Here is a 14,930-nt window from a genome sequence, read left to right on the forward strand (position 1 = left end):
TCTTGGCCATGGTGGAGTTTGGAGTTGGACTGTTTGAGGTTGTGGACAGGTGTCTTTTATACTGATAACGAGTTCAAACAGATGCCATTAATACAGGTAACGAGTGGAGGACAGAGGAGCCTCTTAAAGAAGAAGTTACAGGTCTGTGAGAGCCAGAAATCTTGCTTGTTTGTAGGTGACCAAATACTTATTTTACCGAGGAATTTACCAATTAATTCTTTAAAAATCCTACAATGTGATTTTCTGGATTTTTTTTTCTCATTTTGTCTCTCTTAGTTGAGGTATACCTATGATGAAAATTACAGGCCTCTCTCATCTTTTTAAGTGGGAGAACTTGCACAATTGGTGGCTGACTAAATACTTTTTTGCCCCACTGTAGCTGAGCCGTGAGTTCTTTTTTTTTTTTTTTATAGGGATATTTGGAAAATATTCAAGTAAGAATCTTGAAGAAATCTCTCTCATGACTTCTACTCTCTTAAAGAGATAGTTCACCCAAAAATGAAAATTTGATGTTTTTAAAAAAAAAAAAAACATACACAGACAAAACCAAATTAAACCCTGCGGCCCGTGACGATACATTGAGGTCTTTAGACACGAAACGATCGGCCTGTGCAAGAAACTGAGCAGTATTTATATAATTTTTTACCTCTATATATATCTATGTGCCAGAGCACGTTGACACGTCACGTGCCGGATGTTGTGAACGTGCTCAGGACAGTTGGGCTGGGCGGTGGATCAGAGGTAAAAAATTATATAAATCCTGTTCAGTTTCTTGCACAGACCGATTGTTTCATGTCTTTAGACCTCAATGTATCGTCACGAGCCGCAGGGTCTAATTTGGTTTTGTCTGTGTATGTTTTTTTTCTCTTAAAGCCGTGAGTCCCATTGACCGCCATTATATGACTGACAGACTGCAACGGTTTGAGTTAAAAATCTTCATTTGTGTTCTACTGAAGAAACAAAGTCACCTACATATTGGATGCCCTGGGGGTAAGCAGATAAACATAAAATATTCATTTTTGGGTGAACTATCCCTTTAAGTTGCTATCGCTTTGCTGGCAAAGTATGATCTGAGCACTAAGTAAATCTCAGTTGACTCTCGATGGCCGTATTTAGCCTTTTAAGTACTCACCATACATCTTGCCTTCGTCTGAAAGGATGATCTTTCTGCGGCCACAGGGGGGATAAATGGCCAGAGCCTCCTGGAAACTCTGTTCGATGTCTGGGCTCCAGACGCCCTCTGCATCACCGTCCAATCCGGCCTTGTCCATCCCATCCACTCCATCCTCCTGCCCCTCCTCCGGGCTCTCGCTGGTGCTCCACTCGTTGGCTGCAATGGTGGCGGCTCCACCTGGGCCCCTACGTGAGCCCTCACACCCAGGACTAGGACAAAGAAGGAAAGAACAACAGGAGGTCACAATTAAAGTAATTGTTCATCCAAAATTTTTTATTCTTTTTTTGATTTATTTTCTGTTTAATGAATCAGTTCGTTTGAGTCAGAATTCTGACTGAACTGAACAATTCATGAAATAATTGAACAGATTCGTTCATGAATCAGAGATCAGCTCACTAACTGGCCCTTGAATGAACAGATTTTCAGTGAATAAATACTTAATTTTTTGTCTGTTCCTCATACAAAACTATCGCATGGATTCTGAAGATTTGAGAAATATAGCACATGAATCACCAAAATCATGAACCGTTAAACAACTACATGAAGATTCTTCCAAATATCTAACTTTGTGTTCTGTGGAAGAAGGAATGCAGGTTTGGAAAGACCTAAGGTCTCAGCCGACTTTAGAGGAGCATCAGCTTCTAGGCTGTCTTACAATAATTGGTTAATTGAGACGGCGCAAGACCAATAGGAGGGTTGACAGTAACTATCATTCCAGATGGTGTGACCATGAATCTCCATTTGAAGCTGGAGCTTCTCCCAACCCTACTTTAAATAAAGAATCTTGTGGGGTCATATAATCATTTGCATAAGCCCTGTCAATCAGTTTATCCCATTATGCGACGGCGGAAAGAGGAGAATTGGAAAGGGAAGACAAAATGGCTGTCGGAGCGGAGGACACACTGAGCTGCCGAGCAAGGCGCCAGATTTTTCAGACTCCTGATGTCAAGTGAAGTTCAGGTGACGAGATATCAGATTTTCAAGGCCGTGCTTTACAGCTTTCGTGAGCTGGAGGGTATTAATAGCAGTGATATTGAAAATCGAGATAGTGAAGGCACTGATAAATTTCCTTGGTGTCAACAAGACAAGCTGAGCAAGACTGGCCAATGTCATGGTAAAAGCAGACAATAGAAGTCGGCTATTCGTAAATCAGTCAATGCAAGCACTAATAGGGGTCGAACAACTTTTGTTAATCAGTATTTACGTAATTGAAAAAAGTGTCCTAATGTCATTGCTTAAATTATAGCATGACAATATATAGCAATAAGCAGCAATATTTACTACATCGATTGGCTTACTAGAAAATGTGGAACACATTTTAAACATTTTAAAGCAAGAGGAATTCCAAATGACTACAGTATGTGCAATCACTGACTCAATTAATTGAAGAAGACAGTTTGAAAGAACCGATTTGCAAAAATGACTCAAACTTGTACTGACACATTAGTAAAACATCTGTAGTCTTAGCGGTATCACCCTCACAAGTCATCACGACTCAATAAAAAGGGCAAAACCAACTGTCGTGGTCTTTATTAATTTTTTAAATAAAGACTTTATTCTTTATAAAGAATATTTCTAACAAAATCAAATTGAAAAGCTTGTATTCAATTCATGGTCTTGGATCTGGATCTGTCATTCTAACCCCACAATTAATATTTCAATACAGTATATAAACTTTCATTATCATCTCTCAAAAGTCTGGGGTTGGTAAGATGCTAAAACAGTTGTGCTGCTTAATATTTTCTGTGGAAACCTTGATCAATTTTATTTAAAGTATCTTGATATCATGATTAATACATAAATCGGTAACAATTTACTTGATGCTTTTATGTGTAATGCATTATTAAGGCATTGATATTCAGCGTTGAGGAAAGTTACTTTTTAAAGTAATGCATTACAATATTGTGTTACTTCCTAAAAAGTAACTAATTGTGCTACTTTGTTACTTTTTATGTAAAGTAATACCTTATTATTTTTGCATTACTGTTGCATTACTCAACAAACAAGATAGGTCTCAATCAAGCAACTTGCGTTACTTATTTGAAAAATATAAATATTTTGTTGCAAATTTAAAAGTAATGCGTTACTTTGCTAGTTACTTGAAAGTAATCTGATTACGTAACTTGAGTTACTTGTAATGTGTTACCCTCAACACTGTTTATTATGTGCATTGTATCTTTACATAAATATTTGTAACTGAAGTTAAAACGTATTATAATATTTGAAAGTTTGTTTTTCATGTGTTTTAATGCATTATACTTTCTAAAGGTGTAACGATGAATAGATAAGCATTATAATGTATTATAACTGTGGTTACTATTATCCACGAAATCATACAATGCATTATAAGATGCATTAAAGAACATAATTAATGCATTAAAACTACTTTAAAAAAGCATTATATAAAAGCTATAAGTGTTCCAGAATGTTTAAAAGAACAGCATTTGTAATAAATGTAAATATATAACATTATAAATGTCTTTACCGTCACTTTTGATCAATTTATTGTGTCTTTCCTGAATAAAGGTATTAATTACTTTTATAAAAATCTTTTGAATGGTAGCGTATATTTAATTTGTGATCTTTCTGCTCCTAATTAGTGTTAATTTCTCTAAAAACACACAGGCATTCATCTTAAGGAAATTACCATTTGTGCCTTCATTCTTTAAAGAAGTCACTGAGGCCATATGCAAAATGAATCTGAAAAACAGAGTAAACTATTAAGAACTGCCCACAAAGCATTTTTGTGGCCATGGATTTGGTGAACGCTCTGTCCTCGGCATTCGATGATACTGCAGCTTTCTCCAAAAACATGAACGTTTTTCAATAGATTTATCACTGCTAAGCTATATTTAACTACATTTGGGGTTAATAAATAATACAAATTTCCCTGTTATATTTTTCTAGCCCAAATCCATTAAAACCACGTCTAAAACCGAGTCTAAAATATTTACAGAATTTTTAGTTGAGGAATTTAAGTATTCATCTCAACTAGTGACTCTAATATCCATAATATGGCAAATATGCAAGAGAAACCACCAAAACCAAAACACTGGACTTCAGAAACAGCACGAGCGGTTATCATAAGGAGGTACTAGAGGGCCACTGGTATGGACCTACAGAGAGAGAAGGGCTGACATTCCAGACATGCCCTTATTAAGAAAGCCACAGTGTCACTAACACACTCTCTGTCCGTCTCTCTCTCTCTCTCTCAGGAGATCCGTTGTGTCACCCGCACCTCCGTCCTTCCCCTCCCGTCCTCTTCTCTCCTTCCCTCTCGCTTACGAGCACCCCAGTCCAAAAATGGCCTGAAGAACATGGAAATCATAGGGGGTGGGAGTGGGAGTGGGAGTGTGGGTTGCCTGACCAATTTAGGCATCCACTAAGGCTCAGGAAATACACAGAGCTCTCCCCAAGGACAATACTGCTGTTTTAGGTGTACTGGGTTCATAACACAGCACTACTCCTAGCCAATGCTATCTGGAAATAAACACCAAGACCTGGACAACATACTAGTATTGAGGGCCAAAAAGCACATAAATAAATGAATGCACCAGCAAACAACTTTATAGACCTGAAACTTTCACACTTGAAATCACACATATTATTAACAGACAACCTACACACTCGTTTTTCGGCTGTTTCTTTCTTAAAGCATGTGAATTGCTGTGTGTTTTCTCGCTTATGTTTGTGTGTAGTGCTCATGAGTAAATATTGACCTTGGTTTCAAGCATGTTGCCTTATCTGTGAGCAGACATCATGAAAAGGTCACCCGCCGACACCAGCAGCGCTTGGCCTCTGAAGAGACATCGGGTTACAGAATCAAGTGACAAACCAAAAGCATCCAACACTCTTGATGGATAACCAGTGTTCATTAAAGAAGCATCTTGTCTAAACCTTAATCCCCACATCGTGCTATTATAAACACTTTGAGGGGGATTTATTTGACCGAATTTGTAAGGACTTCTCTAACTTCATATATTCACTCCAAAATCAACTGAAAAAAAAAAAAACACTGATATAATCTTCATGACAATCGATTACTATAGTTATTATGCCATAGAATTATTGTAATACTAAAACTATCATTTTATTAAATTATTTTACATTGTAAATACACTACTGTTCAAAAGTTTGGATTAAGTAAGATTTATATATATATATATATATATATATATATATATATATATATATATATATATATATATATATATATATATTGTTTTTCACCAAAGATGCATGCATTTGATCAAAAGTGACAGTAAAAACTTTTATAATTTAAAAAATATTTATTTAATAAAAATGCTATTCTTCAATTTTCTATTCATCAAGGATCTTGAAATTAATGTATCCCAGTTTCCACAAAATATTAAGCACAATTGTTTTCAACATAATAATAATAATAATAATAATAAATGTTTATCAAGCAGCAAATCAGCATATTAGAATGATTTCTGAAGGATCATGTGACACTGAAGACTGCAGTAATGATGCTGAAAATTCTGCTTTGATCATAGCAATAAGCTACATTTTAAAACATATTCACATAGAAAATGGTTATTTTAAATTGTAATAATATTTTACAAATTGTTGTTTTTAACTGTATTTTTGATCAAATAAATGCATAAGTGACTTCATTTTAAAATATAAAAAAAGCTTAGTGACCCCAAACATTTAAACAATAGTGTATATCATAAAATATTTGTAAAATATGTATACATCGTGGTAATAATTACTGCTTTTACGCTATGCTTAAAGTAATTAAATTATTATTGAATTTCAAAAATAAAAAAAAGACCTTCTCTGAAGAATTACATGGGTAATGTAATTAATTGCATTTGTTTACTTATTAATTTATATCTTCAGTTGAGTTGAGCCAGAAATTTTGTATTAGGACAAATCAGAGCTACACTTGATAAGGACATTCTGCTACATTCTGAGCTAATACTGCATCTTGTGATGCTAGGTGGATAAATAACCGTTGATTCACAAATTCAGTCTGAGTTCATCTGACAGAGGCTATCAGCACAGACAGGAGGCAGTTCTCTTCGGAGACTTGGAAAAACAGCTGCAATGCTTGTCAACAGGGAAAAGTCCTTTGCTCATCAACAACCCTCCTCTTGCACACTCCACACCAACACACACACACACACACACACGTGTTTGTTTTTGTGGTAACACTTTACAATAAGGTGTCATTTGTTAACATTAGTTAATGTATTAACTAACATGAACAGACAATGAACAATGGATTTATTACACTAGTTATTAATCTTTGTTAATGTTATTTAATGAAAATACAGTTTTTCATTGTTTATTCATGTTAGTTCACAGTGCATTAACTAATGTTAACAAACACAACTTGTGATTTTAATAATGCATTAGTAAATGCTGAAATTAACATTAACTAAGATTAATAATGCTGTAGAAGTATTGTTCATTCGTAGTTCATGCTTACTAATGTTTTTAACTAATGTAAACTAATGAACCTTATTGTAAAGTGTTACCGTTTTTGTGAAAAATGGGGACATCTCATAGGCGTAATGGTTTTTATACTGTACAATCTGTGTGTGCTATTGTCCTACACCAACCCTACACCTAAACCTACCCCTTACAGGAAACTTTGTGCTATTTCAGATTTTCAATACACTCCATTCTGTGTGATTTATAAGCGTTTTGAAAAGCGGGGACATGGGGTAATGTCCTGAAAAGTCACCTTCTCCTTGTAATACCTTTGTCATACCCTTGTCATTATACAAATTTATGTCCTCATTTGTCACAAAAACACACACACACACACACCCTTTCACAAAGAACAACAGGGCAACAAGTAGACGAGCAGCTGCTGCCCTAGATCGGATTACAGATAAGGACGGCATTTTAAGGCATGAGCAAGTTACGCTGAACCCTCTGATGGTTTAATGGGCCGTTAAGCGAATATATGATTCTAAATGCTGTATCGACGTCAGTTTAAGTGTGTTTTATTTCACCAGGCAACTTGACAAGATCCTGCTAACACTGCCCTACATGGAGAAGCACTTTGGCTGTTTTAGAGTATGATCTTCAAAAATGTCTAAACCAAAATATAGACGCTTTGAAGAAATTCCTTAAAAATAAAAAACTTACAGGAACACATTTGTGTCTAATCTGCACAACATTCAAATATACTTATCAAATCTTCCAGGATAACAGAGTGAGGAGGAAGGCTACTGACATGTCCAGATCGCTGGCAGCCATGCAAAAAACTCTTTATATATGGTAGGTGGAAGACTGTACATTGGACACACAAAAGAGACAAAAACATGTTAAAAAGAGGAAAGATTGAAGTGTATCTCTCTCTCTTCCTTCCGTGGACCCAACCCATGTCAAACCTGTACAACCTGCTACTGTAGTTTATGAGAATCCCAACCCCCTTTCTTCAAGGAGCATCATTTAAATTTACTACATTTTTTCCTCTTACTTACGCAAGTATTATTTTCTTTCTTTCTTGTTTTTTCGTGATGTCGACAAAAAAAAAAAAAAAAAAAAAAGTTGTTTTCTTGTGATCTTGACATAAACCTGACTAGTTATCTAACAATGGCACTAATTAAATTGTACCTTAGCCTAGTTGTGCTGTACTTTTGCTGTAGATTGATAATATCAAAAAGTAAAATACACAAATATCATGAAGTTATTTCGGTTCAGAATAAATAAAGCCATAATTGATGTCATCAAATCACATTATATGTAAAAGTTAGCAGCTATACAAAAATTAATTTGATGTTGTAATCATGAAAAATTTGTGTTGAAATCACCCCCCCCCCAAAAAAAAATTACTATTGTGACATCACAAGAAAAAAATAATTTTATTATATAGTGATCAGAAGAAAATTGTCATGCTCACGAGGCAAAATGCCACCTCATAAAATAGTTGTTTCAGAGCTTGGGTTAGAAAAAAGTCTAACACAGAAAGAAAATTAGGTGTTTATTTTTAGTCTTTTTTGCAATTCTAATATGGACAGTGATGAGAAAATAAATTGTTGCAAGCTCGATTTGAACTCTTATTTCCCACATGAGCACCAAGGCTCAATATGTTAAGGAAATAACTACCAGGTATCTTTATAAATAAAGGTGCCACAATACTAGAGAAAGCTCTGACAGAATCCATTTGTAATGGTGTAAAGAGCAAAGTGAATGTGAATTACAGTGAATGTAATTTCTAAAACTGCAACTGAACCTTTCTCATACCAATTATTATCAGCCAATGGAAGTCTAAAGTATGGGACATTAAAAGTTACAATTTACTCAACTTTTGAATGCATGACAGAGCATCACTTTCACAGATTCTTGCTTGTCAGTAGTGCTCTCTGATGTAATCCCTAGCATGTAGCCGCCCCAAAACCATCAACAGGCTTAGTCTTACAGTGCATGTTTACATATTTGTAATGATCTCCAATGGGGCTTTCTCTCAGACTCCCAGATGCTCACTGTCTATCAACCAATTTCCTCTTCAGAATCAAAATCCTGACCAACATGCTTGTGGTTGCCAACATGAGGCCCGCGTAAAATATGTAGCCATTCCATATCATATCATATATGTAGCCATTACACAGCATATCAATTCACCTGGCAACAGTCATTGAAAGCCAATGAAAACAGTGAAATCACCACTCACAGAGCTCATAAATCATTGATTTGGAACATTTCATAAAAACACAAACTCCACAAACCACAAGAACAGCAGGAAACTTGACTCACCTGATTTCAACAGCGTTCTTTGCTAGCATTGCTAAGCTAACATGCCGACACTACAATAAGCATAACAATAGTACAAATGAGTACAATAATCAATGATGAATTACACTAAATCATTTTTAATCAATACTTTTCAGTACAGAATGAATTCTAAATGGTTATAATCAACATTTATCAGAAACTGGATGTCAGCCATTTTAAATATTTTTTGTCACAATGCTTTCTGAGATTTCCTTATGTTTCACTTTTGGGTTCACCTAAAAATGAAAACTCTGTCATTAATTACTCACCCTCGCTCCAAACACATACGACCTTCGTTCATCTTCAGAACAGAAATTAAGATATTTTTGATGAATTCTGCGAGCTCTCTGGCCCTCCATAGAAAGCTAACCCTAGGGAGGCCTACAGTATGTTCACTAATAGTCCAACAGTTCACAAAACAATTAAAATTCAGTCAGCATTTTCTTACCCTCAAGTTGTTCCAAACCTATTAGACTTCATCTTGGGAACACAAATAACAATATTTTGAATATTTTAAATGCACATAAATAGAGCCTATCAAACACTGTAAACACGTTCAATCAAACTTTCTTAACTCGCAATAACCAATAAGGTTTGTTCTCACAGGTCGAGCAAGTACAGTTGAGATTCTATATTTACCATATTTGATAAGCTCAATGTATGATCAGTTGATTATTACACAACCAGTAAAAACTAATTACACAGGCTCATCCAGGTAACTGCAGTCGGCACTAGTCGCTTGCTGGGAATAGCTTTTTAAAATATTAAAACTCAATTCAATATTATGTGTACGATTATTTAATTGTGTCATCCTGGTATCGTGGACTCATTTCAAACAAACGCAGCTGCTGCAACGAATCAACGATTGTTTTGTACACTGTAATGGATTATAAGATAACTAACAAACTGGTAAGAACTTAAATCATTATATTTTATTGCCAGAATTATTTATGTGGTGAAATGTTGTGTAATAAGTGCAATGACTGCACCGCGTATCCCTTAAATGTCTGTCTGAACTTGCTGTTACTAGCAACTGCTTTCTTCACAGAAGCTTTGCGTTCAAATATTTCAACTCATGTTTCATTTCTAATTATTTAGTTTTGTTGCAGGCAGCCTTGTAATAAGCAGGTTAATGTACATCCAGACGGTTGTTATCGCTGAATAAAGCCAGACAGGCTTATCAGCATCCCGACGCAAAGCCTAAATTAAATTAGTTCATTATATGAACACAGTGAATGTGTCTCTTCAGAATATTTGATTAAACTGGCTTAATTTATATGGATTATTTTCATGATGTCTTCGTGAACTTTTTGAAGCATGAAAGTCTTGGTTTCGTGAAATTTTAATGGATGGTACGGTGGCCGGGAAGTGCAAAACAACATTACAAAGTGTGAAACACTTTTACGAAGCTCGAGACAAATTTACATTTTGGAAAACATTTTTACATATCATAAAACACAATTACATGGGAAAACACTTTTACCAAGGACGAAACAAATTTACATTTCAGAAAACAAATTAACAAGACGCAAAACACTTTTACCAGTCCCGAGACAAATTTACAATGACACATTCTTCACGGAAGTGACGCGGTGAAAGGTGGTGTTGTGGTTGTGGAGTAAATGCCGTAAATAAAGTTTATGGTGACCGAACATGGACTGCGGCCGAGGGATGTTTTGCCCGTTTTGTGGCAAACACATGAGCAGCTTAAGGCGGTTTTGCTGTACGTGTGGTCGGTGTTTGGAGTTTCTAAAGGACGCGAACCAGACGGAAACACAGGGGAAGTCTCGACAGCCGGACAGTGTTAAGCTGCTCATGTGTTTGCCACAAAACGGTAGTGATGTGACGTTCGACACCGAGGTTTCGAAGCCTGTATCAAAAAAACGAAGCATCTGGCAGTGAAGCACTGTACCGGAGCTTGATTCATTTTGCCAAAACCACGTGATCTGTGACGTCCGAAGCTTCGTTTTCGCACACAACCACGTGACTGCTTCATATTCTGTTTCAAATAACGCAAACCACTTGCGCAGTTTGAAGTGTCACTCACTTATTTGATAAGAATGAATCAATATACGAATAAATATATGCATGTGTAGTTTTGTGTAGTTCATTTATTCATATATTGTGTAAAACAATGACTGACATGTAAAAGATTAATTTATATAGCGTTAATACTTTCTTTGTTTTATTTTCATAGCACAAACTGATTTATTATCTGAAACAATCCAAAAATGGCTGGGTCGTCTGGGACGCAAAGGCAGCTATTTCCACCTTTGACCACAAGATGTCGTTAGTGTGCATCGTTTTGAAAAGCTTCGAGTAATGAACCTTTACGATACAGTTGAGGGAAGCCTTGGTGCCATAAAGCTTCATTTTACATCACTACAAAACGGGCAAAACATCCCTTGGCCGCAGTCCATGTTCGGTCACCATAAACTTTATTTACGGCATTTACTCCACAACCACAACACGAATTTACCGCGCTCACCAACAACACCACCTTTCACCGCGTCACTTCCGGTGTGTGGTACATTCCCTTTCCGTGAAGAATGTGTCATTGTAAATTTGTTTCGGGACTGGTAAAAGTGTTTTGCGTCTTGTTAATTTGTTTTCTAAAATGTAAATTTGTTTCGTCCTTGGTAAAAGTGTTTTCCCATGTAATTGTGTTTTATGATATGTAAAAATGTTTTCCAAAATGTAAATTTGTCTCGAGCTTCGTAAAAGTGTTTCACAGTTTGTAATGTTGTTTTGCACTTCCCGGCCACCGTAGGATGGACTAAAATGTTGAAATAACACATTAATAATATATTCACTTGTGTTTTGAAGATGAATGAAAGTATTATGGGTTTGGAACGACAACATTAGAAAAGATGGTACGATTTTCATTTTTTAATTAAGTTCCCTTTTAAAATGCTGTCTAGATTTAAGATCAAAGCATCAATCTTTATATCTGCCTGTGGGCACCTCCAAAAATGCCCTCCGAATAGACCTTTAGCTAGAAAACTGAACTTGAATTCTTCCATATGGCTAAGAAAACAATGCAGGTCTACGCCGCATGTGGAAAGAATCCGTCACACATGTCCAAGTCCAAACTAAAATGACCAACACCAGATGATCAACAGGAAATTATACAACGAGTGACAATTTCGAAGTCTGGATTTACAGACGCAGCACACCTGACCTCCACATCCCAGGTGCTGAGGCGCACAAAAACAGGTCAGCCCTAAAATCTATAAACCTAAGGACGACAGAACTACTCGTGTTGATCAGTAAGTTACTGTTCCTCACACAGTGTACTGGTCTGAAGCACAAAGAACACACTGCAATGCTATTTAAAGCAGTGAGCTCACCAAACACACTTGTCATGTTTTGCAGGCCCTCTTGAAGCTTCACAGCCAGCGTTAAGAAAATTCTCTTACATTCACAGAGAAATAAAAACACAGTGTACATATAAAAATATTTCATGTTCTAAACATTTTGTAATATTATTGTCCGAATGAATGGCTATATAAATAAAAATAGAGGGAAAATCATACAATACTCTAATGTGGAACTGTTTAGTGTTCTTGCTTAACAGATATTCAGATTTAAAAAGAAAAAAAAATGCTAAAGGTGGTACTCTTATAATAATAATAATAATAATAATTATAATTATAATGATGAATCTAATCGGATGCACCTGAAAGCATTTGAAGGAATTTAGTGGCTGATCACTGAATATTCTGTTGGGATAAAGTCTATTAGGGAGCATTTATGTGAGAGAAGAGTTCATACTTCAACAAGTGTTCTGAAGGAAACTTCTGGAGTTATTTTTTCTTGGCACCACTGTTTCAGTCTGTCACATTTGTTACAAGAAATTCTCCTCTGATTGCTCACCGTAACCTTACACAACCTGAAAAACCTGTTCAATCTCTGCACGGCGAAACTGAGGGGTGCGTTGATCTGACACTTGTGATGACTGAACCAAGATGCACGAGATCTTAAATGACTTAAAAGACTATTTCTGATGAATGGGATTATTACACTCCCTCTAACAGCTGTAACTGAATCATACTGATCATTTTACGCACAACAGCAGGCATTATGATTCAAGACAGAGAAAAACACTAAGCAGTCTAATTTTGTTATGAATAGGCTGGGTTTTATGAGTTATTCTTACAGGCTTAAAGCTAATTAACCTACATAAAACAAAAAGACGTTGCCAATATTACATGAATTCTTAACCACTTTTCTTGACAAACATTTACACACTTTCAACTTTTTAGAGCATGCTTTAAACTTCTTGAAGCTTATTCTAGAATCATAAACAGTGGTTTTAAATGATTTTATGATTACATGTTATACAGCTGGCCTGTTTACCAAATAAAAGTAAATGATGTATTTTAAGACAAAATTGTTTTGGACAGCTTTGATCAAGTCATTAAGAAATGCAACAATTTTAATTTATGTACAAAGATCTGGGTATATTTTTACTTTTGATAATTCTATTACATTCTATTATATATCAATCATGTATATTAAAACATATAACAATTAAAACTTAAAAATGATTAAATTAATGTGTTGACCAGAAGATTCAGGCATACTAGTTAGTTTAGTTAAAAAAAAAAAAAAAAATATATATATATATATATATATATATATATATATATATATCCTTATTTGTTTAATATTAGAAAATATTTGGAGACAAGCAATGAAACCATAATTAAATGCGAATAAATTATTTGCTCCACTGATTTAGTACTACAAACTTTCTCATACTCATACAGTGCTCATATTCCACTGATGCATGTCTACATTGAAATATCAGTAATAAGTTTACATCTGTAATTCCAGGTGTGTGAGTGTGCCATGCAACATCACTGAAGCAGCTCCGAAAAAATGCCAAAAATGAGAATGATGTAAAAACTGCAGCACGAGCGCAATGACTTCAAGAAACAAAGGAGAGCAATAAGAGTTGTGCACTTACCTTAAACGCAAACCTCTGCTCTACAGTGGGCAAAAAGAGATTTCAGGCTTTATCTCATGAGCGCGTTTACAAATGTAAACCAAGCTGATGTTTTTGAAGAAATATTTCTCCTGATTTGACAGTAAAGCTGGAATGTGAAGTATGACTTCGGTATGAAATCACGGCGAAACCGAGCGGAGCGCTGGAGGAGGAGTCATGAAGGAGGAGGCCGTCAAATCTCCACCCAACTCCAACTTCACAGCCAATCTCACGCGTGGGGATCAGTTGAGACGCGCTCATTGGCTGCGTGTGTGTGTCTTAAAATCTAGACTGCATTTTTGGGCATGATTGGGTACTTTCCTAACTGACTCAGCTAACTGAATAAATAAATAAATAAATAATAATGATAATAAATAAATGCATTTTTGTTATAATTCATGCTGTTTTGTTCTTATGTACTAATTATTGGGGAATTAGGCACATTCATAGTTTTTGGGCAACATAAAAGTGCAATTAATACAAACTAACATATTGAACATGTCCAACTAACTTGATGAACACAATATTTTATTTAAATTTATTCTATTTTATACCGCATGTTTGGGCTTTCAGACAGGCTGACTTATGAAATCATGAAAACACAGGAATGTCACATTGTGTGATGAATTTCATATTTAACACTTTACAATAAGTTCCCGTCAGTTAATGTTAATCAATGCATTAACTAACATTGACTATTCCCTGATAGCACACATACATCATTGAGACGTCTATTTGACGTCTGCATTTACATCTGCCAGACGTATTGTTTAGAGTGTTTGCTCATCTGTAATAGGACGTTTCCTATCAGATGTCAAATAGACGTTTATTAGATGTCATTAAGATGTTTACGATTTATAATGTATGTAAAACTGACATCTTAAAAACATCTGGCATATGTCTACGCGGCAGATGCTTTCCAGGGGCCTGTACCATGAAGGCAGATGAACAAATTCAGAGTTATAGGATTAATTTTGAGTTAACAAAACCAAACCACTGCAGTCTGGCTTT

At 35.5% G+C, this 14,930-nt stretch overlaps 1 protein-coding gene across 6 annotated transcripts in view; it reads right to left on the reverse strand.

Annotated features, from left to right (window-relative positions):
• tead3a (TEA domain family member 3 a) overlaps window positions 1–14,077 on the reverse strand; it is a 41,799-nt gene extending 27,722 nt beyond the window's left edge. For 5 of the 6 annotated variants that reach the window (XM_058763281.1, XM_058763279.1, XM_058763284.1 and 2 more), the window contains exons 1-2: window positions 13,902–14,077; window positions 1,133–1,383 (exon numbers count right to left, since the gene is read on the reverse strand). In XM_058763281.1, coding sequence (XP_058619264.1) covers window positions 1,133–1,271 — 139 coding nt within the window. In that variant the 5' untranslated portion in view covers window positions 1,272–1,383; window positions 13,902–14,077. The remainder of the gene's footprint in view (window positions 1–1,132; window positions 1,384–13,901) is intronic. The other variant, XM_058763283.1, reaches the window with a different exon arrangement.
• Window positions 14,078–14,930: the final 853 nt, after the last annotated feature.

Source organism: Onychostoma macrolepis, chromosome 23, assembly GCF_012432095.1.
Source record: "Onychostoma macrolepis isolate SWU-2019 chromosome 23, ASM1243209v1, whole genome shotgun sequence".
NCBI lineage: Eukaryota > Metazoa > Chordata > Actinopteri > Cypriniformes > Cyprinidae > Onychostoma > Onychostoma macrolepis.